Raw genomic sequence first — 26,177 nt, forward strand, 5'->3', positions numbered from 1 at the left:
AACAGAAAGGAATTGTTTGTCATCACAGAAGTAGCAAGAATATAAGCAGAAATCAACCTTCTTATTCTTAAATATCAGATGGGCAGAAAGGAGAAACCTCGGTATAATCAGGTATTCCTTTAAAAATGTGAAAATGAGATTCCATAGGGGAATCTATATGGGATTCTATAAGGGACTTGAGATTATATAAGAGAAGAGAAGATGGGTCAAGAGTACTTGGAAACCTCCAAAAGCACAAGTTTTACATTTTACCTAAATTTTTAACTTTCTAACAATTGTTTTTACTTTTAAATGATCATAAAAAGAAAGAGAAAAGAGAGACATGTCAGAAGTTACACAGGTGACTCTGAAAAAAATATCCCAGATCTAGAGAAAACTTACATGAAGGATGGAATGAAGAGTATACAACTAAGATGAATAAAAGAAGCTGAAGCATCCAAGAATAGTCCAGTATGGCTAAAGTTCAAAATGAGCTCAGCCTTGCAGGACAGAAAATGGAAAGAAAAATCAGGAAGGGGTTTTTGGCAGTGCTAGAAGGAAGACCACCAAGCAATGGATGTAGTATTGCCGACAAAATACTAGGTAATGGAGGACAAAGAAAATGAACACTTCCTTAACTCTCGTTTTGTTCCAGTCTTCTCTATCAAGGATGATTGCAGGAATGAAGAAGGCAGACCAAACGCTAGTAAGTGGGATTGGTATCCCAGAAGTATGCAGAGACCCTACAATGTTTCTGTGTTCTGTCTGAATTCCCATCTTCTCAGCTAGGTGAATTACATCACAGGAAGTTGAGAGCACTTGGGAGAAGGCTGAAGGTGGTATGATTTAAAGATTTTAAAAACGAGGAGTGCTGTAAACTAGATAGCTAAATGTTGTATTACTTTTAAAAGGGAAAGAAAGACTTTGCCAACAACAGATTGGGGGCAGCACAGTATTATGGAAACAACAAAGATTTGGGAATCAAATAGCTTAAATCATAGCTTTGTCATTTATTAACTTTGTGACCCTGAGCAATGAACTTACTTCTCTCTGGGCTTTAGTTTCCTCTGCTATAAGACGGAGGATAAAAAATACCTGCCTTATAGGGTAACTGGGGGAAAATGAGGTAAAATATACCAAGCACTCAGCATATTAAATGCAAATAGTAAATGTTCAATAAATTAATTCTTCTTCCTCTAGTGAATGTGACACAGATCCCAGTTGACATTCTAGAATAAGCCACAAATGTTTGTAATCTCCTGGAAGACTCAATGTGGCTTCACTGAGAACAAGCAACATGAAACTCACATCTTTCTTATGTAGGTTAACTACGTATCTGGGTAGGCAAAAGTTACGTGTGTCTAGATTACGAAGTTGGGTGACACAACCTTTCCGGTTCCTGCACTCCCTACTCCCATGCTCCACCCAAGTCCATTTGTATCTCTGGATTTAGGTGGGCAATAAAAATCCTTGTGGGGAAAAAACTCACTTGGCATTCACAAAATAGGAGATTCTAACTTATTTAGTGAGCTTGAATGGGGGGGTTGCAGGTGAGGGGGAGTGGTACACGATAAAGGAACTGAAACCAAATTACTACAAGAGATGGCAGTGCGGTTTCTGAGAAATAATTCATCCTACTGGAAGAAACAGAATAAGCCAGATTTACCTACAGAGACTGGACTGTGTGAGGGAAAATCAAGGTCTGGGTGAAGCATGGTGATTATCACTTGAACTCGTTTTGATTCAAACCTGACAGTATGTGAAAGCACTGGGAGGAAAAAGCTTAGGTAAAAGTAGCAGAGCTGTTCTGCTCAGATGAGGTGCCAGGTAAATTAAGAGCGAGGTAGAGCAAGATACACAGAAAGTGAGATAAGTGGTGGTCAACATGTTTTGTCTGTGTAACCCCTAAATGAATTCTGAAAAACAATGTATCCCCTCATACATTTTTAGACTGACACCTAAAATTTTTCATCATAAATAGCTGCAAAGAACGTATTGATAATTCCTTGCATATTGCACATGATATTTTAAAATAAAATTAAAATAACTCTTAAATCTATTCAGTAGAATCTAAATAATATAGCAATTCAATACCCATTATCATTATTTAAAAAAATAAATGGTCAAAATGCTTCTTTAACAATTGAAAATTTTATAGTGTTCCTTTTGCTCCTTGAGCTCCTATTCCGTTTCCACATTTTCCACAATAATTACGTCCTAATGTTCATGGAGAGGGGGAAGGGTAAGCCGGGCCGAAGTGAGAGGGTGGCATAGACATATATATACTACCAAATGTAAAACAGATAGCTAGTGGGAAGCAGCCGCACAGCACAGGGAGATCAGCTCGGTGCTTTGTGACCACCTAGAGGGTGGGATAGGGAGGGTGGGAGGGAGACGCAAGAGGGAAGAGATATGGGAACATATGTATATGTATAGCTGATTCACTTTGTTATAAAGCAGAAACTAACACAACATTGTAAAGCAATAATACTCCAATAAAGATGTTAAAAAAATTGTCCTAATGTAATATGTATCTTGATAAATAATTCTCCACATGAAAAATAAACATATATAATCTATTTTATTTCCTGTGATAGTATGTCTTTAAGTCAAAAAATTATTTTGGTTTGATTTATCATCACAATTATTATTAGTATAAAATTAATCAAAACTGTATATATATTATAATCTTTATTAAAATACTAATATAAAAAGAAAATTTTATTGGAGAGGCATGAGATGAATGACACTTTTAAAAAAACTACTTCATAAATTCATGGATAATTACTTATTGCTAGAATGCGAAAGTCTGGCATTAACTTTAATCCTATTTTTATCTTTTCCTTTTTTGGGATCAGTACTAAGATTCTTTGTTCACATAAACAAAAAGATGATAATGGAAGGAACTAGTTATACCATTGTCCCATAATTCTTTAGAGACCTTCCAATCGTATGCTAAAACTCCTATAATGATCCTATTAGGAAAAATTATTTTACATGATCTAGCAAATTGGTTGAAAGCAAAAAATGAAAAACGACCAGATACGCAAATATATCTGCTATCCCCGAGTTCCCCACACTGATACTTAGATTTCGAATTATAATACTGTTTGGAAACTTGAGTATTTACATTCCAGGCCACTAATCTGGAAACTGTGACAAGGCTGATGGTGAAAAGGAAGGAAGGAAAAGAGAAACTGCTTAAGAAGCTCTGGTCTCAGGCAGATCAATATTAAGCAATAGGACCTGTGGAAGTTCATGATAGGTAAACCGATCCCCTTAAAACTATCCATGTGCCTATGCGATCCTTGTGTAATGTAGTCTGTGTGCACCCAGGTATATGCGTAACCCAGTTTAAAGCCTGCTTGGTTACATCATCAATATGGTAAAAGCTAACATTTACTAAGTCCTTACTATGTGCCAGTTGTGCTAAACTCTCTGCATATATGCTACCTCTCATTTGACCCTTACAAGAACTCCTTTGCTGATGAGAAAACAACTTAAGAGAGTAAAGCTCCCGGCTCAAAGTTCCACAGCTAGCAAGAGGCAGCACGTCTATCTGAACACAGATTGTCAAGCTTAACAACTAAATTACATTGATAAATTCATTTGGGACACATCTAGTTGAGGGGGCCTGCGAGACACTGGTTACTACTGTCGAGCTCAGTGCTTTAACCACAGAGAGGTCTTTCTTCAACATTTTAAAGTGATTAAACAGTGTACTGTAGTGCGGTTGATAAATATGCAGAGAGCATAAAACTGGAAGAGACAAACAAATCAGCATCCCCCAAATCCTGACAAATTAGAGCAAAGGATTAATTTTAATACAATGAAATTTAACTTAGACAAGTATGTGACAATTGTGTAACAAAACTCATTCCATTCCCACCTACTTGTTTGTGTCAAGAAACCAACAGCACCAATAAAGAATGGAAGAGAGAAGGATGAGTAGAAGCATGAGTGAAAGACATGGGGACTTCAGCTGACAGAAAACTCCATATATTTCAAGAATATGGTATGACAATCAAACCTCTAACATGAGATTTGGCTGCATTTAGGAAAAGGGAAAGGAGTTACTAATTCTTGTTTTTTCTTCTTTTCTTCTGGCCAGACCACAGTCAATTCTGCATCTTACATTGAGAAACTGAAGAGTGAGTAACTCTAAAGCTGATGATTATAAGGGGCCGTCGAAGTCATTTTGAACTACTATTTTCACTGGGCAAAGACTATAGGGTATGGGGAGTAAAGCGGTACAAAAAAAAATTTCTTCACATAGTAAAGGGCTACCATATTAAAAAGGGAATCAATTTGTTCTCTATGGTCCAAGGAAGTACAAAGGAAGAGAGACTTGCAGTCATTCAGAGGAAAAGCTTTCTAAGGATAAGGTCAGGTCATTACTACAGATGAAAAAGGTGGGCTTGGGAGGTAATGAGCCCCTGTCACTAGAGGTGTAGCAAACAGATGGGATGCAATATGTGTGAGCGTGTATGTATGTGTGTGTGTGTGTGTTCGCGTGCGTGCATGTGTGGTTTCTATCAACCCTGAGAACTTCTCATTAATTGGAATAATTTTCTAAAATAGCTGAGGCTTAAATTTGTTAACAAACAGCTCTCTCTGGAGCTGTTTTCAAAAACATTGGAAGGATCCCCTGGGGCAAAATTACTATACAGGATTTTGAAGAGATTAGGTTTATAACCCAAAGCCATCAATATGTTCATAAACTATTACTGATCCTCTGATTCCTTTGCTGTGCTGTTAAAGTAACTCCACTGAGATCTCCTTACAAGGACTTAAGGTCTCTAAGTTGTCTCAGAGAGATGTAAAGGTTATTAACCTGTCACCTTAAAGTCTTTCCAGTCACTTTTATAATCCAGAAATAAGTGTGACAGTATCATTTTTTACAGGCTTGACAATTAAAAAAAAAAGATGATTTAAAACTTATTTTAAAGTAAAATAATCCGTAATTTCAATTGGCACAATCATATAACGTGAAGCAAGAGCTAAGCTTCCTCCAATATATTTGCTTCCAGAACACATAGCAATGTGCAGACCAGGCATACTTCTCCTTGGGGAATCAACGTTTTTCTTTTCCTGTGGTCCCTCCCTTCTTTATTTCATAGGCCTCAAATTAGGTCTTACCTTGCACTGAAAATCAGATCCTTCATATTTCATACACCCTGAAGCCAATGTGGTTTCTCCCTGGTCATCTTCTTCTATGATGGCAAAGCAATGTCCATTAGTTCTAAAAGAAAAAAAGCCAAAAAACCAAAAACCAACTTCACATTGGAAAGTACTAATTAAATCTCAGTATGAATGTGACCAGTTACTGATCTGATGGCTTTTAGTTCTGAATTAGAATTACATTCACATTTGACTTACTGGCAAAACCGTACGTGTTTTAAGGCAAATGAAAATTGTCATATCTGAACTAAAACCTAAAGGTCTAATAAAAATCCTGTGTTAGGTAGAAAAGGATTTTCTATTAAACAAGTCCCACCAAATATGAAATACTATGTAACTTCTCTTTGCTAATCATAGTCATGTGATCACAGAAAGATGATTTATACAACTTTATAAAGTAAATAATCTTAACGTTTAAAAATATACTTAGGGGCTTCCCTGGTGGCACAGTGGTTGAGAATCTGCCTGCTAATGCAGGGGACACGGGTTCGAGCCCTGGTCTGGGAGGATCCCACATGCCGCGGAGCAACTAGGTCCGTGAGCCACAACTACTGAGCCTGCACGTCTGGAGCCTGTGCTCTGCAACAAGAGAGGCCGCGATACTGAGAGGCCCGTGCACCGCGATGAAGAGTGGCCCCCGCTTGCCACAACTAGAGAAAACCCTCGCACAGAAATGAAGACCCAACACAGCAAAAATAAATAAATTAATAAAAAAATATATATATATACTTAAAAATAACTATCTCTTTTCATCCATAAGATTTTCAGTATTCCCATACTGTACACAATAATAAATAAAAACAAACTTTACTGTGAAACATAAAAATAGATTCAATGACAAAGAAAAGTATATTTGGGAAGATCAGACTAACTAAGATCCTGAGAGGCACTTTTTATTTAACATGATAGGAAAAAAGGGAGAACTTTTGAATAGCTGAATTTTCAAGAAATTTATATAAATGGATTTGTATTTAATAAAATGTTATCGGGACTTCCCTGGTGGCGCAGTGGTTAAGAAACAGACTGCCAATGCAGGGGACATGGGTTTGAACCCTGGTCCGGGAAGATCCCACATGCCGCGGAGCAACTAAGCCTGTGCGCCACAACTACTGAGCCTGCGCTCTAAAGCCCGCGAGCCACAGCTACTGAAGCCCGTGCACCTAGAGCCTGCACTCCGCAACAAGTGAAACCACTGCAATGAGAAACCTGTGCACCACAACAAAGAGTAGCCCCCGCTCGCCACAACTAGAGAAAGCCCACATGCAGCAACGACTACCCAATGCAACCAAAAATAAATTAAAATAAAATAAAATAAAATAAAAAATTGGAAAACCCCAGAGGGGAGTATCTTTAAAAAAAAAAGTTATCATTTTAGTACTAGTATGCCAGAATTTTCTCCTAATATATTCATTAGGCTTTCATGGGTAGGAAGAAACATCTAAAAGATTTTTTTGTGTCCCTCCTTACTGTTCATATCAGTAAGTATACTGCTTACAGTTAAAAGAATATTGCATAATTATTCATTTTCTGAAATGAGAAAATGTTAAGTGTGAGGTGAAACTCTGTTAAAATTGATGATTCCCAGTTTTACTCTGGGTTACTAAGCCTCTAACAAGTAGCCCACACAGATCAAGCAAGAACTACAGACAAGAAGTCTGGCAAGAAGTCTCTTGGTGACAAAGGGAACACTCCCCTAACAACAGATCACCCAGTCTGCCACAGTAAAGTCAACCACCACCAGCACAAACAACAAATCTAAGACATGGTGAACCATCATATAATTTCAGTGTTTTATATGTATACATTTTGGCTTTATAGCTGGTCACATTCAAAGAGCATAAAATTATTAGGGAAATACAAATCAATAATTATTGGTTATTACACCTTTATAACAGGGGAACAACTGACTGATGAGATTGAGTCGTTCAGGGAATTTTTTTGGCTAGTAAGTCAATTCTTCAATGTCCCCCAAGAATATGGAATAGAATTACATGATCATATATAAATATTAATTAGTTAACATGAAATTAAGTAGAAAAATTAAAGTGGTTATATAAATCAGATTTGGATTTGGGAGTTCACATAAGAAAATAACACAAAATTAATTAAATATCACAATATCATTCTTATAGACCTGCAAAATATTTCAACCAATTTATTTATTTAATAGGAAGGTTTTTTAAAAAAAATAACTTATTTATTTATTTATGGCTGCATTGGGTCTTTGTTGCTGTGCACAGGCTTTCTTTAGTTGAGGTGAGCGGGGGCTACTCTTCGTTGCGGTGCGTGGGCTTCTCATTACGGTGGCTTCTCTTGTGGAGCATGGGCTCTAGGCATGCGAGCTTCAGTAATTGTGGCACGTGGGCTCAGTAGTTGTGGCTCAGGGGCTCTAGAGCACAGGCTCAGTAGTTGTGGTGCATGGGCTTAGCTGCTCCGTGGCATGTGGGATCTTCCCAGACCAGGGCTCGAACCTGTGTCCCCTGCACTGGCAGGTGGATTCTCAACCACTGCACCACCAGGGAAGCCCCTATTTCAACCAATTTAGAATTACACGGTTTTAGGTGAATTTTCAAGGTTTATTTCTGGTAATCTCTAAGTTTTCTACAATGACTATCAATCACTTTATGATAAAAAGATCACTAAATAAACCCAAAATGCTAGACAAATACCAGATTTCTTTTAGCTCTTTAAAACCCATATTACTCTAAGGAAATAACCATCAATCACTTAATAGTAATAAATGTTCCTATATAAAAAACAAGAAGCTTTTGGCTCTTTGGAAAAACCATATAAAGTTAAAGAAACAAAATTCAGACAAAGTAAACGATTCTTAAAATAGTACCAATAGTACTAATAGTACTATTCTCGTAACTTTAAGAAGAACTGCATAAAATACTTACATGCATGTGTTATTAATAGCATCATCCGGGCAGTGTCCTGAGCAATAGCACTTTAAAAAAGGCAAGGTATCCTCTGGTGCTAAGGTTACTCCATTTTCTGACTTTTTCTGGTCGGAGTCTGATTTCATCCCAGTACCATGGAGCATACTGTCTAGATTCTGCCCTGCATTCAAACATGAAGTTGTAAATAAACCATTCTGAAAAGCTAATTCTTTTATTCCAATTTTCAGTGAGAAGTTTCTAAGCTTTCTTATTGTATTAACTGCAGCTAATGTGTGTTTTAATTAAAAATAAATTTCATTCATATGATTAACATTTATTAACAGCCTAAAATGCACGGAAAAACTATCCCAGGTATTGTGGGATATATGGAGATGATTATGCCACAATTTTTGCACTAGTGAAAGACAAACAAGAGTGGCACAAGGTAGAATATGGTCATAACTTGTAAGAAAGGTACAAAATGGAAAGCAGTTTCAGAGAAGAGCGAGATTACTTCCAATCATTAAAAAATATGTATAGCTGATTCACTTTGTTATACAGCAGAAATAACACACCATTGTAAAGCAGTTATACTCCAATAAGGAGGTTTAAAAAAAAAAAAGGCAAATTACAGTTCTTTTTTTAGACTCTGGTTCAAAACTTGTGACTAGTTTAAAAAAAGTAAAGTCCTTTATTTGTACCTCTATGTGGAAGTGAAACTACTAAGCATCTTGCTCTGGATTTTAATTGCTTAAGTAAGGGAATTATGAGAGCATGGGGACTAATCATATTATCTGGTGCCTTTTATCTCAAGGTCATTGGTTCAAATCCAGACTACGCTGCCAGAAAATGAAGGTCACTGTAGGGCAGTAGTTGGCACATGGAAACAGAACTGTGTTCTTGCATTAGAGTCTCGTAGCCTCAAATGACAGATACTGTCATATTTGATACTGATTCTTTCAGGCTGAAAGCAGAACAGAACTAAAACAACGTTTTAGTAATTCCTTTCTCCCTCTGAATCAGTTGAAATCAGCTAGGCTACTCCTTGTAGAGTTGATCTTCATGGAATGAAATGTAGAGCTAAAACAGGTATAAAATATTAAGAGAACTGTGTATGTATTTCATTATAGATGTTAAATAAGTGGTTCAAGGCATAATGTGAACTTGACTTAAAATTTAGCCGTACTGGTGAGATGAACTTGAAAAAAGTAAAAGTAATACATACACCACACATTGATAACAGGAAAAGAATGTGCTGCTAAATAAATTTTAGTGATTCCATGCCATAAATTTCAATAATGTTCACTTAATCCTCTAAATTGCTACAAAACGTAGACTTCATTTATGTTAAGAGCATCAACGAAAAAAAAGGGGCGGGGAAGAGTTTCAGGAAGGGAAGAAATCCACTGGGCTAGAAATGAGGAAATCTAGATTCTGGTCTACTATGTTCCTCCACCATATATCTAGCTGGATGATCGTGGACAAGCCATGTCATTTCAAGCCTCATTTACTCAATAAGACCATAGGACTAAAGCATATCTGAGGTCTCTTAACCAGTTTTAAAATCATATTACAACAACAGAAGGAAGCATCAATTTAACTATGGAGACCAAATGGCAAACAATATATTTACGCACGCAATTAGTTTTTCAAAAATCTAATGATACATAGAAAAAGCAGTATAGTGTGGCAGAAATAACACTGAAATAACAGTGAGAAGTCAAGGATTCAAGTCTTGAATATCTCCATTGATACGTTAGTCTCTGAACCTCAGGTCTCTATCTATAAAAAATGATGATAATAATTTCTGCCCAATTCAAGAGATTATATATAGATCAAATGAATGTATAATAAAGGGCTTAAATATAAAAGTGTATAAATGAAGATATTACTAATAACAAAGATCATACTAAAAGATCACCAATACCTGGAAAATTCAAAGTTACAGATGGTTAATACACATAACTTCCTAGAACACTGTTTGAATTTAAGAGATAGAAATATTTTAATTATAATAATTTGCATCTGAAGTTTATATTATCTCAAATATTAATTAACAAAACACTGATTAGAGGCCAACTATGTGCAGGCAAGTTACTGAATGTTGGAAACTGATGTGGTCCTTGAGAAACTTGGAAGGAGACAAAGGTGTATGTGTGTGGAGGGGATAAGCACATAAATAAACACAATTCAAAGAGTGATATAATACAAAGGTGCTATGTAAACAAAGGAAGGAGCCAATAACACAAACTCATCCTAGGGTGTCAAACGCAAAGAAACCTGAGCTATAAGTTGTAAAATTTCACTAAATAGAGGCATGGATACAAAGAAAAATAGCTAGCAACAGCCTCTCTGTACTCTCTCCCTAGATGACAGCACTTATTCCCATGGTTTAAATAAATCTCTTCGTTGATGGTTCCTAGATTTACCCCTTCAGCCTTGACTTGCTTAAGTAACTCAAAACTAACTCGTCTGAAATGGAATGCTTGACTTTTCTCCTCAAACCTGGTCCTCCCCAGGTCTTTGGCTCACCCTCCAAGATATATCTCACTTTTTCTCATTTTGGTCTAGTTCCTGCTATTACCCAGGCCCATCATACCATGTCACTTCCAAGACAAGACACTGATCTCCCTACTTCTGTTTTTGCCCCCTCCAACCCACTTCCCACATAGCACAGAGTTATCTTATAAACCTAAATCTGATCCTGTCATTCCCTGCTTAAAACCAATTAATGGCTTCACATACACTCAGAATAAAATCCAACCTCCTTCACCAGGCCTATTGAAGACCCGCAGGATTTGGACCCGGTGGACCTCTCTCTCCATCATGCCCAAACATACAGCCCTGTGTCAGTTCCTAGAACATGCCAATCTCTTTCTACACACAAGTCCTGTGTTTACAAAGCATAAAATTATGAGTCCTGGTGTGGGCTGGAGCTATGGGTTATATATATAACACCACTCTAGCAATCCATAGTAATCTCTAAGAAATAACTTTTTTTTTTGGCTGCTCTTCGCGGCATGTGGAATTTCCCGACCAAAGATTGAACCCGTGCCCCCTGCAGTGGAAGCAGGGAGTCTTAACCACTGGACCACCGGGCAAGTCTGAAATACCATTTTTTCGACATTGGTTTTAGTTCTTTTCCTTAAGAGCAAATACTTCTATCTTATTATTTGAAGGGAACTATCAAACTAATCTTCTTTGAAAGGAAATGGAACAAATTTTGCTTATATTTCAGAGAAATATAATGCTTACTAAGATTTTTCACTTATGCCTGATAACTAATTACCAATTTATTTCATCTAACAAAAGTTTATCGGGACTTCCCAGGCGGTCAGCTGGTTAAGATTCTGTGCTTCCACTGCAGGGGGCACAGGTTCGATCCTTGGTCGGGGAACTAGGATCCCACATGCTGTGCAGTGTGGGCAAAAAAAAAAAAAAAGTTTATTATATAACAACTTAGGATGGGGAATGAGAATTTTGTATCATATTGTCTCTATGTGATCTATATAGATTAAAAAAATTTTAATACTAAATACTGATTACCTGGGAGTAAGGTAGCAAATACAAATGTTACTATTAATTTAAGTCATCTTCAAAACTATGATAGCTTTGGTCGATACTGATCAACAAGGCATCTAACAAAAGACGTTAAAATAAAGATGTTTTATTAAATAATGTGGTGTTTCACACAAAAATGTAGCTTTTGCAAGAGTGCTTTTATATTCTCAGTATGGGTACTAAACAAGGGTACTAAACCTAAGACAAAATACAAAGAAGCTACAGATTTCATTATTCTGTTCACTCAAATGAAAATGTCAAAAGATTTATGCTGTTAATCATAATTCTTATTAGCAGATTTTAATCATCACTCTGAACAAAACATGAAGAACAATCTGTGAAGGTATAAACTTAAAGAGAACGGAGATGTTCAGTAAGTTCTATATAAAATCATTTTGCCAAATACCACTATCTCTTCAGTTTAAAACATTGTCCTAATTAAACCATACAGGGAAAAAGCTCATATGCAAATATATAGCCCATCTGATCCTAAAAGTCATCAAAATAACTTCCTGTTTGGGAGTTCTAAGCTGTGAATGCATAGTGTAAAATTACAATATTAGTCATAAATAAAACTTTGAGTACTCTGAAGAAATTTTAACATTTGGCACACAGAAATTCCATTTATGTTTCTCAACTCTTAACAACAATAAAATGTTTTTTAAAAATTGACATTTATTCCTTATTGTATTTTAAAGGGGAGAGGTATTTTAAAACTAAGTCTTGAGTACCTATTATCCTTAGGCACTAGGTCACCTACTTTATTTTATATTTTATCTCATTTAATCCTCATAAGACCTGGTGTTGTACATCATAATGCCTATGTTACAGATCATACACAAAGTTCAAAGAGGCTGAGATTTTATACAGACTTGAAAATGTTTCTATCATAGTGAAGTTCAAAAATTATTTGGCATGTGTTTGTTCTTTGCCTCTATACTTAAAAGCTATTGGCATACTGGGCCTAACTGTTCAAAACGGGACATGAGTTGAAAGAGCGGTCCTAAGAATGAGTGTTTTTTATATACAGAAATAAATTACTAAAAAAGAGATAAGATTGCTTAAATGAACACTGATTTACCTTGAACATGAGAAATGATGAACAGATAGGCTCCCAATAATCTGATGTAAATATACAGCTGAGTCATTGTTCAATTTTAACGTACTCTGTACACTGTCACCTTTAATAACTAGTCTTGTTATGTCACTAATTTAAAAGACTTTCATTCAATGAGATTTTCTTATAAAAGGTCTCGATCACTTGACAATGACTCCAGCTTCCACTGCTTTCTCTTGATTCCTGAAAGATAAAAATATTAAGAAGGAAATGAATATAACTGAATTCTGGAATGTTTTCAAAAACTAGGAGAGGAAAAACAAATGCCCAAACATACCTTTAAACAATGTAATACATTATTAAAGATTAATGTTATCATTGTTAAAAAAAAAAGTCACTGTAATTTAAAAGCTTAAATAATTTATTAATAGGTTGCCACCTCTCCTGACCTTAGATTAACCATATGTAAAATAAGATAAGAACACTAATAATCTTAACAGTCTTTTCTGGCTGCTCTAAAGTAATTATTTTATTGCTATTAAGAAAATTTCTAAATATATTAAGAATAAAACAGGAAGAGCTGAATTTAGAACACTAAGCTAGGACTTCCCTGGTAGTGCAGTGGTTAAGCATCTGCCTGCCAATGTAGGGGACATGGGTTCGAGCCCTTGTCCGGGAAGATGCCACATGCCACAGAGCAACTAAGTCAGTGCGCCACAACTACTGAGCCTGCACTCTAGAGCCCGCGAGCCACAACTACTGAGCCCACATGCCACAACTACTGAAGCCCACGTGCCTAGAGCCTGTGCTCCTGAACAAGAGAAGCAACCACAATGAGAAGCCCCCGCACCACAATGAAGAGTAGCCCCTGCTCGCTGCAACTAGAGAAAGCCTGAGCACAGCAACAAAGACCCAAAACAAACCAGCCAAAAATAATAAATAAGTAAATTAATTAATTAAAAAATAAAACAGTAAGCTACTCATAAAAAATTTTTCAATCCTAGTAGATATGATAAATAAAAACAACTTGAATCTTTCTAATAAATAATGTATTCTATAGATAGAAGGCCGACCTAGAAAAACATTTAAATATGCAGCATGCTTCCTCATTAAAGCAAAAACATTAGAAATGTATCTTAAATGAAATTATTTACCTAAAATACTACAAATCTGAATTCATTAGGATAAAACTGAGCTTTTCATATGGATCACATGAAACATAACCTCCCCAATTAAGGTTTGGCAATTATAAGATAGTTAAAGAGGTAACAGAAAAAAAGGTTAGTTTGTGTAAAGATGAATATGCTTCTGTTTCTTCTCTCATCCTGCTGGTTCAGGCAACTGATTTTACTGACGTCAGCCTGAATTATTCCTCAATGAAAATGATATTATTTATTTGTAACACAATTATCCTGGCATGATTTCTACCATAAATATCCCAAGCTTTCTATGTTAACTAAGAATTTTTCACTTTAACTAGCTCTCCAAAGGCACTTAAGAGTATTGAGGAAATAAGATATACAGTGAGATGTCATTTATATTGTACATTTTATATATGGCTTATTCTAAAATCTCTAATTTCTCTACTATGAAATTAATTTGATTTCCATCTACATAATGTTGAGAGAGTAAGATGTAAAGTCTAAAATTATTACAGAATAACATCTGTAATATGAGTTAACAGTATTTGAGAAAACTCACTTCTTGAAATTATGGGATACTTGTTCCAGGTTTCAAATTCAAAAGAAGTTTCCAGTATATTTCCAACATTGAACTCTCTCCTTATTTCTATTTGCCTATTAAATATCTCCACTAGGATTACATCCCACCTGTCCAAATCAAACTCACTAACTTTTCTTCTCATTGCTCTAGACCTGCCTCCTCCTCCTCCACTTGCTATCACAGAGGAGGGTGGTGTCATCCCTCCAGTCACCCGTGCCAAAAACTCTGGTATCATTTCTGCCTCTCTTCCTAGCTCTCACTCTCTCCCCATACCTTCACTCATTTATTCGTTCACTCACTTATTCACCAACAGTGTTTTCTGAGTATGTATTATACATCAATGCAAGGGGCTAGAAATAAAAATATGAGTATGACAGATTCTACTTCAAGGGCCTCATATTCTTGGTCAGGAAACGGACTGCTATGACTGGTTCCATCTTTCAGTGTCACTGCTTCTTCATCAGTTTATTTAAGCTAATATGTGGTCCTGTCTCATTACAGGTACAGCCAAGGCATCCTGCAGTACAGTCGATGAGACCCTAAGCACCTGCCACACTCACAGTCCCTTTCAGAGGAAAGGGATCATGTGTGATTCCTTCTACACAAACATCTGTGACTCTACCACTCTCCGCACAAGTTTAAATCCTGGATCTGCCTTAAATAAGTAACTTCACCTCTCTGGATGAGTTTCCTCATCTGTAGAACTGGAATTACATTAACTCACAATTATTTTGAGAACTACATGAGGTAATAGCTAACATATATTCACCTCTATGTGGCAGACCATTACAATGCTTTGAATATATTAATATTAATTTACAGAATCATCACAACCACCTTGTAAGATAGGCACAATTTATTATTTTAACTTTACAGATGAGGAAACTAAGGCAAGTGGAGTTTAAGGAATTTATCGAAGATCACACAGCTGGTAAGTGTCAGGGCCATAATTCTAATCAAGAGGATCTGATTCTCGAGCCCATGTGTTAACTGCTACCCTATGCTGCCTTGCTGGATATTTTACATACATTACATAATGTAAACTATACATTATAAAGTATTTAGAAAAGCCTGGTACAGAGTAGGTACTTAATAAAAGTTTCCTCCTCTCAGACATGTTTATAACATACTTGCCAACCTGGCACAGGAAGTAACAGGTGCTCTCCACGACAATCCCATCTGCAAGACATTTTTATACACTAAAAACCCTGCAACAACTTGTATGGAGAACAGCTATCAGCCAAGAGAAGGCTAAAGGTAAAATGGCTTCAAGTGCCTCATTTGTAATCTAACAATGGAAGCCCCTAATCTTTAAAAGAAAAATGTTAGGTTTTAGTTGACTACAAGCTCAATAAGCATCAGTGCTTATGACAATTCTAAGACATGAAGGCAATCTAATCAAGCATTGATAGAAGCACACTGCCATAATCAAAGAGGGTAACCATCTTACTTTATCCCACCTGGTCAGGCCTCAAATACTTTAGAGAAGAATGACAAGAATGCAAAGGATAGAGAAATGACTACACTTGAGATACAACTGAAAGGACCAGGGATCTTTGCTCACAGAGTATCAAAGGAATAAAGTGTGAATGTACCTCTGCCAAGGACATGACAGGCATGATGCAAACAAGACTAGACCAATTAAATGACTTATCAGATTCCCTCCAGCTCTGAATTCCTGAGTGAATAGTGTTCTCGCTATTGAATGTTAATTTATTTCCCAAATATTTATTAAGTGCCTATTATATACATGATTCTGTATGAGACACTGAGAATATAGTGAGAGAGCAAAACAGACTGAGCCTTCATGGAGTTCACAGTCAAATAAGATAATTAAGATATTTAGACATCAAACAAGACAATACAAATGATACGTGATCACAACTTGAGGTGAGTGCAAAAAAGAAAAGTGCCAGGTCCTTGAGGGACATGGGGAGTGACCTAATCTAATTCAGATAGAGTGTTCAAGGGAAGCAATGTAGAAAAGTGACATTTAAGGTGTAATCTGAAGAATAAAAGAGTTATTTAGTCAGGTAAAGACACGAGGTTGGGGAGGGGGCTTGTTCTAGGCATAAGGAACAGCCTGCTCAAAGATCTTGAGGCAGAGAAGAGCAAAGGAGAACACAATGTTTCTGAAATGTTGAGAACAAGGGTTAATGTAGTGGAAGATGAGGTTGAAGAGACAGAAAAGTCAAGGACCAGGTCAGGCAAGATCATATGAAGGATTTGGGATTTAAATGTAAGTGGGATGGGAAGGCAATTATCTGGTTTCTCTGTAATGAACTGGAGGGGACAAAAGCAGAAGGAAACAGACCATTAAGAAGGATATTGTAGCAGTTTAGGAGAGGGACAATAGTGGTTAAGCTTAGGGTGGTGGTGGTACAGTGGATGGAGTCAAGATATATTTCACAGATTCAGTAAGCCTTGGTAATGGATTAAATGTGGGGGTAAGGGAGAGTGAGGGGGTCAAAAAAGATCCCTACATTTCCGGCATGAGCAATTACCGAAAATGGGGACAAATGGATTTTGAAAAAAGTGGGGAGAAGAGATCAATGGTTCAATTTTTAGACATTTGAAATTACTCAAAGGGAATGTCTAATGGGCATTTTTTTTTTTTTTTTTTTTTTGCGGTACGCGGGCCTCTGTTGTGGCCCCTCCCGTTGTGGAGCACAGGCTTCGGACGCGCAGGCACAGCGACCATGGCTCACAGGCCCAGCCGCTCCGCAGCATGTGGGATCTTCCCGGACCGGGGCACGAACCCGTGTCCCCTGCATCGGCAGGCGGACTCTCAACCACTGCGCCACCAGGGAGGCCCTGTCTAATGGGCATTTGGTTCTGAAACTTAAAGGAAACTTTTGAGACTGAAGATATAAATCTGTTATGTCAACAGCATAGAGATATTTAAAGCTACAGTTCTGTATGAGATGGCCTTCTAGAATGAAAAGAGAAGAAGGCACTAGAACACCAATGTTCATTTAAAAATTAGATTAATAAAAGCATTAACATCATATGTATTTACTTGGCATTCACTGATAAAAATAAGTTCATGGTCCAGGATCCATCATGTACAATATTAATATAGTATACATTACCACAGCTGGAATATAAACTAATATTCATAAGTGATATTTTTCACAGTTAAAAAAACCCCACCAATCTACCAAAAGATCATTACGGTGATCTAAAATATGTCCACAAATGCTCTGACACTATCTTCAAAAGGTGAAGCCTAATTTCCTCCCTTGAATTCCCACTGGACTTAATGACTCACTTCTAACAAAATAAAATAAGGTGGAAACGACGGCTTGTCTTCTGAAACTAGATCATAAAAGGCACTTCAGATTCCTCCTTGCTCACTCTTAGGGAAGCTAGCTGCCATGTCAATAAGGACACCCACGCAGCCTTATGAAGAGGCCCATGTGGCAAAGAACTCAGGCCTCCTGCCAACAGCCATGTGAGTGAGCCACCTTGGCCGTGGATCCATCGGTGCCAGGGAAGCTTTCCAGTAACTGTAGCTTCATAGACATCTTAACCACAATTTATGAGACTTTAAACTAGAACCATCCAACTAAGCCTCTGGTGGACTCCTGATGGTCAGAATGAGATGATAAATGCTGGATGTTTTAAGCTGCTAAGTTTTTTGGTAATCTGTTGGGCAGCAGTAGATAACATTCATTGCTATAATAGAGTCAATTCCAAGAAATTTGTTGAAATAATAAAAGCCTAATCACTATAAGTTATTGCACAGTCAACCAAAAGACAGAAGTCTGGAAGGCATAGTCAAGTCAGAGTATAACAATACAAGTATAACATATATAGGGAATTCCCTGGCAGTCCAGTGGTTAGGACTCCACGCTTTCACTGCCAAGGGCCCGGGTTCAATCCCTAGTAGGGGAACTAAGATCCCGCAAGATGCGTGGTGTGGCCAAAAAAAAAAAAAAAGTATAACATAAATAGTCACAATGCTCAAAGAACTAACTGGATAATACAACTAACATCTTTCTTTCAAAGGAGTAACCAGAGTATATTCTTTGTTTTTAAATTACCTCAATAAGTAAGGCTCATTTTTTTGTGGGGGAAAACCTGTCCCTAGTTCCACACTATACACGGTTACATTTGCCCTTTTAAACTATGGATTCCATAACGATGACATCACTTCTGTGTTCTAGGTAAAGGCACTTTTCATATAATATCCTGGCAAATTTAAGAAAGTTAAGTTCTGATGTCAGTCTATTGGTTTCAAAAATCAGCTCCAGTATTTATTTGCTATGTAATTTTGGGGAAGCTACGTAAGCTATCTAGGTCTTGGTTTCCTTAGCCACAAAATGGGGACAATATTACTAACCTAAATGAGTTAGCGCCTTGCATCTCGGTATTGAGCACTCAATAAATAACAGATGTTAGTTGTTATTGTTGTAACTGTTGTTATTCATAACAGAAGTACTGATGATTTCCCCTTTATTTGTCCTAGCATATTAACTATTTCTAAAATTATGATATAGCAAAAATAGTAACCTTATTTTGCAACCATTCTTGAAACTGAGTATTTTATAATTCTAACATCTGAAAATAAAAAATATTTTAAATTCCTAGAATAATTCACTGGAATTTTTATATGAAAATTAAAAATATCTGATCATGCAATGTTAAGAATATAAGGAAATGCAGACATTTGAAATGCCACATGATCAAAATTTTTAAATTTTAAATAGCTTTTAAAATTTCATATTTAAAAGCTATTATTAAGTAGTCCAAAAAGGCATCTAAATACATTTACTTTCCTTTGCTATATACACAGGTTGGTGGCTTCTTTTTCAGGATAATAAGACTACAACATTACTCAATAAAATATAAATTATTTTTAAATAAAAAAATTTAAAGCTTTGCAAACAGCAAGAAAGTTAAACCAATAGTTCAATCAGGATTTAAAAAAAAAACAAAACAAAACAGGAAAAGGCTGAAGTCAGCTGAAAAAACAGACTAAAGTCATTCTTTCCTCTTTCCGTTAAGCCCCCCACCCTTAATTTTTACTTTCTAGTAGTGAGGTTTGGGAATTTTCAACAAGCTGGCTAACTGCCAACTCCATAAAGTAGTAAGGAGAAAACTCTCCCTTCCAGGGGTCCCTCCCCCTAGGCAGCTCCAGGCGCCTTGTCTGACAAGCTTTCTGAGGACTAGACTCACTGCAGACTTTCTGGCTCCACAGCCATTGTTTGCACGGCTGCTTTGCTCCTGATCCAGAGTTTGGATTAGCATAAGAATATTGTCTTTTCCCTTAACAAGCAACTCATCCATCCCCTCCCCATTTCTAACCTCCAACCCCATCAATTCCTAAACTAATATATACACATACAAATGGAGAAGCACTACTCAGGTTATTTTTATATCAGTGTAAAAAAGGTCACCCAAATCTAAACATAAACCCTTAAAAAATAACATGCTTAAATAAATAGTTATGAGTGTATCTGTGGTAATACACAGGAATCTCACCAAAAAGCCTGCCTTGGAGTCCATGCTGTGAGAACTTGTGATGGGTGAGACATTCATAATGAGAACTTTTGTACAGTCTGAAAAAGGAGCTAAGAGAACCAACCATCTAGCTAAATTCTGACCTACAGTAGGGATGGGGAAGTTCCACTTCATAAAGACATTTCTAACTGTGATGCCTTCATCTACCCTGAGGTCACTAATTTCATCATCACCCTTGAAATAACCTTCTGACTAGACCTTCCTTTCCCCAATGCTCAATTATTTATTCAAAGCAAATTTAACAACTTTTAACCTCTGTATTTCTGCTCAATTGTCCTCTCTTCATTCAAAACCTTTCACTTTCCTTCAGTGCCAAGAAACTGTTCTCCCCAACACAAGTAAAATTCTTCCAGGAACAGAGAGGTAAGACAAACTAGTATGGCATTATTATAGTTGATGCACTTAGATGTTTTATATCCCTCAGTGGGGGCCTCAATATTAGATGCACAATAAATGCTTCTTTGTTTATGAACTATTTTAAAAAACGGGATAATCTATTTTCAAAACACCATTCAACTTTGTACTACAAATTCACTAACCTAGTTTCTCCAAAGCTTTTTTGTTTGTTTCATCTTATTAAACAAAAAAACCTCACAAATAATTAGAACTAGATTATGCTATATACCAATCTTTGGTACATCAGTGCTCAGAAGAAATTCTTAATGCCAGCAGTTAATTGAGGGGGTCTGGGTGTTATTCTTCTGTCTCTCCTCTGGAATAGCACAAATGACAAAAAAACAGGTAAAGTGAATCAGTAGTTGCAGAAATGCCTAGGAGGCAACAGAATTTGGTCATCCCTATAGGTATATTATGAGTAATGGTAAACAATACTGTCTTTGTTTCTGCACAATATTTTTATAGAGATAAAATCAGTATAATGTGGTTACTGAATAGTTCAGGGTCTAGCATAATACAGATCTAGGTCTTCTGTGCCAATTAAGTGAGAGAAAATCATATATAGTGTTTAGTGGCAACTTTATGTTAGCACATCACCATCTTAATAATTTGCAAGTTAGTTTCACATGCCTTATACCATACGTATATGACCCTTACAGTAAGTAAAATTATTCCTACTTTTACAGAGAAGAGACAGGTTCAGGAAGCTAAAGTGACCTGCTGAATTCTATACAGCTAGTAACTTGAAGCAAAAACTAAAACCCAGGTCTTTTATTCCCAAGTGCAGTGTTTTATCCAGTAAGTACATCAAAAGGGAAATAGGAAGTTATTCTTTATTGAGCCACATAAGATTTTATTTCATCTTCACAACTCTGCAAGGAAAAAGTGAAGCTCAGCAAAGTTAAGAAACTTGCTCAAGTTCACACAACCAATAAGTAGCAAGTCTGCTGCTGAGAAAGCTCAAATTCCATTCACTATTGCATAGTCAGGAGCGACAGGTAATGAGAAAAAAATGGAAACTACTGTGCCCCTTATTACACTATTGCTTTTCAGCAAAAACAAAGCAATAACAAGCCCCCCCCCCACGGCCCCCAAATAAAACCTAACCATTCTGCTTTGTGATGCTGACCTGGGATACCACTAACAAGTCTTTTACCAGCTGGTTCCTTGATAGGTTCTGCCAAAAGGGGAGGGAAGAAGGGACTTTCATCTTTCTGACTTTGTTTGTTGTTCCTGTCAGAGTTATCTGAACTACAGCCTTTGCCATAGCAGCAGCAGCAGATTCCATTTCCAGCTTCCTTCCACACTCCCAGAACCAGCCTCATGGCCCCTGTTCAGACCCAACTGTGCCTACACCTCAGGGTCTGAGTGCCAGTGCCTCAAGACCCCAGAGCAGGTCCTCGGGATCCGGCAGTAGCTGGGCTCTGAGCTCCCTCAACAGAGGACTGGGTCAGGGCTCCACAGGGGCACTCCTCCAAGCTTCTAGGTTCTGAAACCTCAGCCTCTTAAGGGTGGTATTTCCTTCCCACAATTAGTATTTCAGTTTAATCCCAGTGTTCCTTTAGCTTTTTCAATCCTCCAATACCTGTGTAGTCAACTCCCTACACCAAATTCTCTCTGTTAAAATAACCAGTGTGGTTTCAGCTTTCCTGACAGGGCCCTGATTGATACAAATACTTTCAGACAACAGATCTCAGAGGGTAACTGACTGACTATATCCACACATACTACATAAACATTTTTTAATATATTCACTTCATCAAAGAGGTCTAACATTTCCTAAGTGCTTACAAAGTATGTTTTAATATATATTCAAAGAGTATTCTAAGATATTCTGACTTTAGGAATGAATTCTTCTAGACTCAGTACCTATTTCACTTTTCCCACCACAAATAATTTTAACCTATCAAAGTTAGAAATTTGTTCAAGATTGGGTGGTCTTTCTGTTCTAACCTATGTGACCCAAGTCAAAATGCTTGAAAGAGCACCAAAATTTGGCTATCAAAACATTTCTCTTTTCCTTAGCGATACATTTAATCAAAAACTTCTGGAATTAACTCAGTAAATCCCTGTGGCCAAAAAATTAATCCAAATGCTAAATCAATTTTTAAGGAGACTATATCTAACTTCTAGAACTGGGGGAAAAAAGTCAAAGCAGAACTTCAAGAATAACAAAAAACAAACCCATTTTTCACTCAGGAAACCAAATCAAAGTATATCTGTATTTATGTCCTCAATATGAAACACCCTTTCAAAAAGAGTCACAAGTTTCTGCAAGTTTGTACCTCCCTAAGAAGATATGGAAATATACAGGTGATTTTTCGGTTGGAACAATGACTGGGGTAGGACAGGACACACAGTGACCAGGGCCCAAAATGGAAAATGCAATGCAATGTGCAAGGACAATCCCTCAAAACAAAGAATTGTCTCAACCAAATGCCAATAGGGATCTCCTCGTGGAGAAACAACTATTCTTGACGAGAACGACCTATCAGATTCCATTTTGTTTTGGCCACGCCACAAGGCTTGCGGGATCTTAGTTCCCTGACCAGGGATCGAACCTTGGTCCTCAGCAGTGAAAGCACAGAGCCTTAACTGCTGGACTGTCAGGGAATTTCCTCTTACGTTCTAGATATTCAAAAAGCAATAGTGTTAGGCCTCTAAGAAGAAAAATTATCTTAATCAAACTAATGTCTGAATGCAACTTTACTTTTACTTTACTTTTTTTCCTTCTCATTTGACCACTTTACAAAAGGAATCATATTCTTGCTGTGTTAACCACAGTGCTTGTACAATGCAAAAGTAATTTAAAAATCAACCATTTTTCTCCACTTTTTTTCCTCTATCTACAACTTTAAAAAATTCATTGTACACAGGTTTCCCTGAAGCACCAGAAGTAGAGGCTCTGTCCTAGGCCAAGCCAATCAGCATATTCTATCTCCTATGCCACAATGAAAAGTTCAGGGGTGAGCCGTACTAACATGGTCTAAGGACTTCAGCTGGCCCTGCAGAGATAAAGTCACTCTTTCAGATTGAACATGAATAAGAAAATAGCTGCTGGCAGCTACGTTGGGACCAGAAGGGGAACCAGAGGCAGAGCTGGGAGAGTAAAAGAAGCCAGATCCTTGGAGCTACCAATGAGCTGCTCAAACAACCCTGCCTGACACCTGGATTGCTTAAGGACTTTTCAGTTAACAGCCAATAAATTCTCCTTATATTTTAGGTCAGAGAGAGATAATTTTTCTGATATAACCAAATATTAAAGGAAAAGGTACACTTGAGTATTCTGGGTTAGATCAGCATAAAATTAGTACTTCTGAGTAATGTCAAATATCTCAGAAAAAGATACTCAATAACACATATGCAACAACAACAAAAAAGACTGGTACAAGATAGAATTACTTTTAAGATAGCTCAAATAGTATAAAAATTTACTTAATAATGTAATCAGCAGCTATATAATTTATCATTCCTGGTCTTCCTCCTCTTACCCCCTAAATCTGCTAGACCCTTGGTCTTTCTCACCATAACTAACAGCCCCTCTACTTCTAGTTTCCCAGGCCAAAAGTCTTGGAGTCATTCTGGGCAACTCCCTTCTTCCCTCTCATACTCCACAGGCTATGGTCAGCAAATCCTGTTGGTTCTACCTTCAAAATATATCCAGAACCTATGCATTTCTCACCACATCCACTATTATCTCTCTGGTCCAAGTCACTAACTAACCTTTTGCCTGGATTACTGAAAAAGCCTCCTAGAACTGGACTCTTTGCTTCTGCCCTTATCCACCTACAATATATTCTCAACACAGCAGCCAAAGTGGTGATAAAAAGCATATTAGATCACATCACTCCCCTTTTCAAAACCCTCCAATGGTTCTCCAACTCACTCAGAGTAAAAGCTGAAATCTACCATGGCCAACAAGACTCCAACTCCTCTACTTCAGCAGCATGGGCCTCCTGGTTCCTCAAACATTTCAGGGATGGCCCTGCTGCAGGACCTCTGCAAGTTCCTCTGTCTATAATATTCCTCCCCAAGACATCTATCCATATGACTTGCTACCTGACCTCTTCCAAGTGCTTACTCAGTACCCCTTTCTTATTTAGTGTTCCTGCTCATCCTATTTAAAACTGTAATCCCATCCACATCGCTGGCACTCCCATCTTCCATCCCTGATATTTTTTTTTCTCTTTAGCACTTGTCACCTGTAATTTTACATATAATTTACTATTTGTTTTGTTTATTGCCTGCCACCTGCTCCAGAATGTATGCTCCATAAGGGCAGGTGTATAAGTCTACTTTTTCACTCTGTATTTGTAGCACCTAGGATGGTGCTTGGCACATATTTGGTACTAAATAAATATTTGCTGAGGGAATGATTGAGTATAGCAGAAGGAATTAAAACGTTATGCCAATTCCTTTTACTTTCACATACAAATGAGACTTTCCCATAAGGGCTATGCTATGGATAAACTATGCCATTTCCTTTTCTCAACACAACTGAAATGATACAAAAACCACACTACTTCCTTTTGCTCACTTTGAGCCCTGACTTGTGTCAAGATCCAGTAAAAAAAACTTTTTTCCACTGTTTTCACTGGATATACTCAAGTTTGAGTATATGTGAGTAAATTAAAAGGTCTTGAGTATGTCTTGAGACTCAATGTCTTGAGTATATTTGAGTAAATTAAAAGGTCTTTAAGAAAGACATGTATCAGTAAACATTATTTCCCAAGACCTAAAATATTGCTTAAGGCAAACAATGGCTTGGGTTATATTCTGACAGTACCACATAGTTACAGCAAGTTAAATAATTGTGGAAATAACCACAGACAAAAAGAAAATACAGTCCTTTGGTACAAACAATGTGGTCTGACAAAGGGAACTTCAAAGCACTATCTAAACTCAACTGTAATCTTTCAATTAAGTAAAGGTTCAAAGGTAGTATTTATATGTAAATTGTAAGTAACCAAAGGCCCTGAATAAGACCAGAGGGTGTTAAAATCAGATTGTTAAACAGTTCTGCCCTGACAAGCATGAACCACAAACTATAGGAAACGAAACCTGCAAACCTATAGGTCTGAGAAACAACACTCAAGATGACAAATTCGGGCTTATTAATGTGAAGAGCTTGGAAATCCAGAAAGAGTTTTCCCCGTTTTGGATGAAACATCTCCATTTTATTTTCTTTACTCTGTCAGAACATGTCTTAGGTTAGAATGTGCTGGTTTAGAGTGTTTTCATGAAGAAATTCTGTGGCAGACTTGACATTAACTTGTCCTTTTTTCCCTTTTAGTATCTTTCTTTCAGCTCCTAGTTTAAATACTTATCAACTTATATTTTTATTAAATATAAAAATATTTTTATTAAATATAAAACTTATATTTTTATTAAATACTTATCAACTTATATTTTTATTAGATATAAAAATATACTGTGTTAAGTAACACAGTCTTAGAGTCAGGAGACCTAGGATTCAGTTGCAAATTCTGCCTAATTGGCTAGCTGACCTTGGCCCACTCACTTCCCTCTCCAGGCCTTAGTTTCCTCATCTGTAAAATAAATAATACTATGAAGACTTCTACCTCTCATATCCTATGAGTCTATGAACTACACTCCTGAATATAGTGCCTCAAAGACTTCACCTAATTATATAGGTACTGAGTAAAGCAGGGCAAATACCACTGAAGCGCCACCCTTTCCCTGGTTCTGAGGGAACCACTATTCTGATTATGGTATTTAACACTCATGTCTTTACATGCTTTTATACTATATGTGGTATATATCCCAAATATGGGATATATAATATTGTTTTGCATACCGTTAAATATTATTGTTTTGCATACCGTTAAATTTGCTATAGATGTATAAAAATT

At 36.9% G+C, this 26,177-nt stretch overlaps 1 protein-coding gene across 3 annotated transcripts in view; it reads right to left on the minus strand.

The window, feature by feature from the left end:
* BMPR1A (bone morphogenetic protein receptor type 1A) overlaps window positions 1–26,177 on the minus strand; it is a 142,371-nt gene that overhangs the window by 20,206 nt on the left and 95,988 nt on the right. For all 3 annotated transcript variants that reach the window (XM_027129670.1, XM_027129671.1, XM_027129672.1), the window contains 3 exons: window positions 12,685–12,903; window positions 8,061–8,223; window positions 5,119–5,221 (listed from right to left, as the gene is read on the minus strand). In XM_027129670.1, coding sequence (XP_026985471.1) covers window positions 5,119–5,221; window positions 8,061–8,223; window positions 12,685–12,751 — 333 coding nt within the window. In that variant the 5' untranslated portion in view covers window positions 12,752–12,903. The remainder of the gene's footprint in view (window positions 1–5,118; window positions 5,222–8,060; window positions 8,224–12,684; window positions 12,904–26,177) is intronic.

Source organism: Aethalodelphis obliquidens, unplaced genomic scaffold (assembly GCF_003676395.1).
Source record: "Aethalodelphis obliquidens isolate GAN/ISIS:26980383/991018 unplaced genomic scaffold, ASM367639v1 scaffold37, whole genome shotgun sequence".
NCBI lineage: Eukaryota > Metazoa > Chordata > Mammalia > Artiodactyla > Delphinidae > Aethalodelphis > Aethalodelphis obliquidens.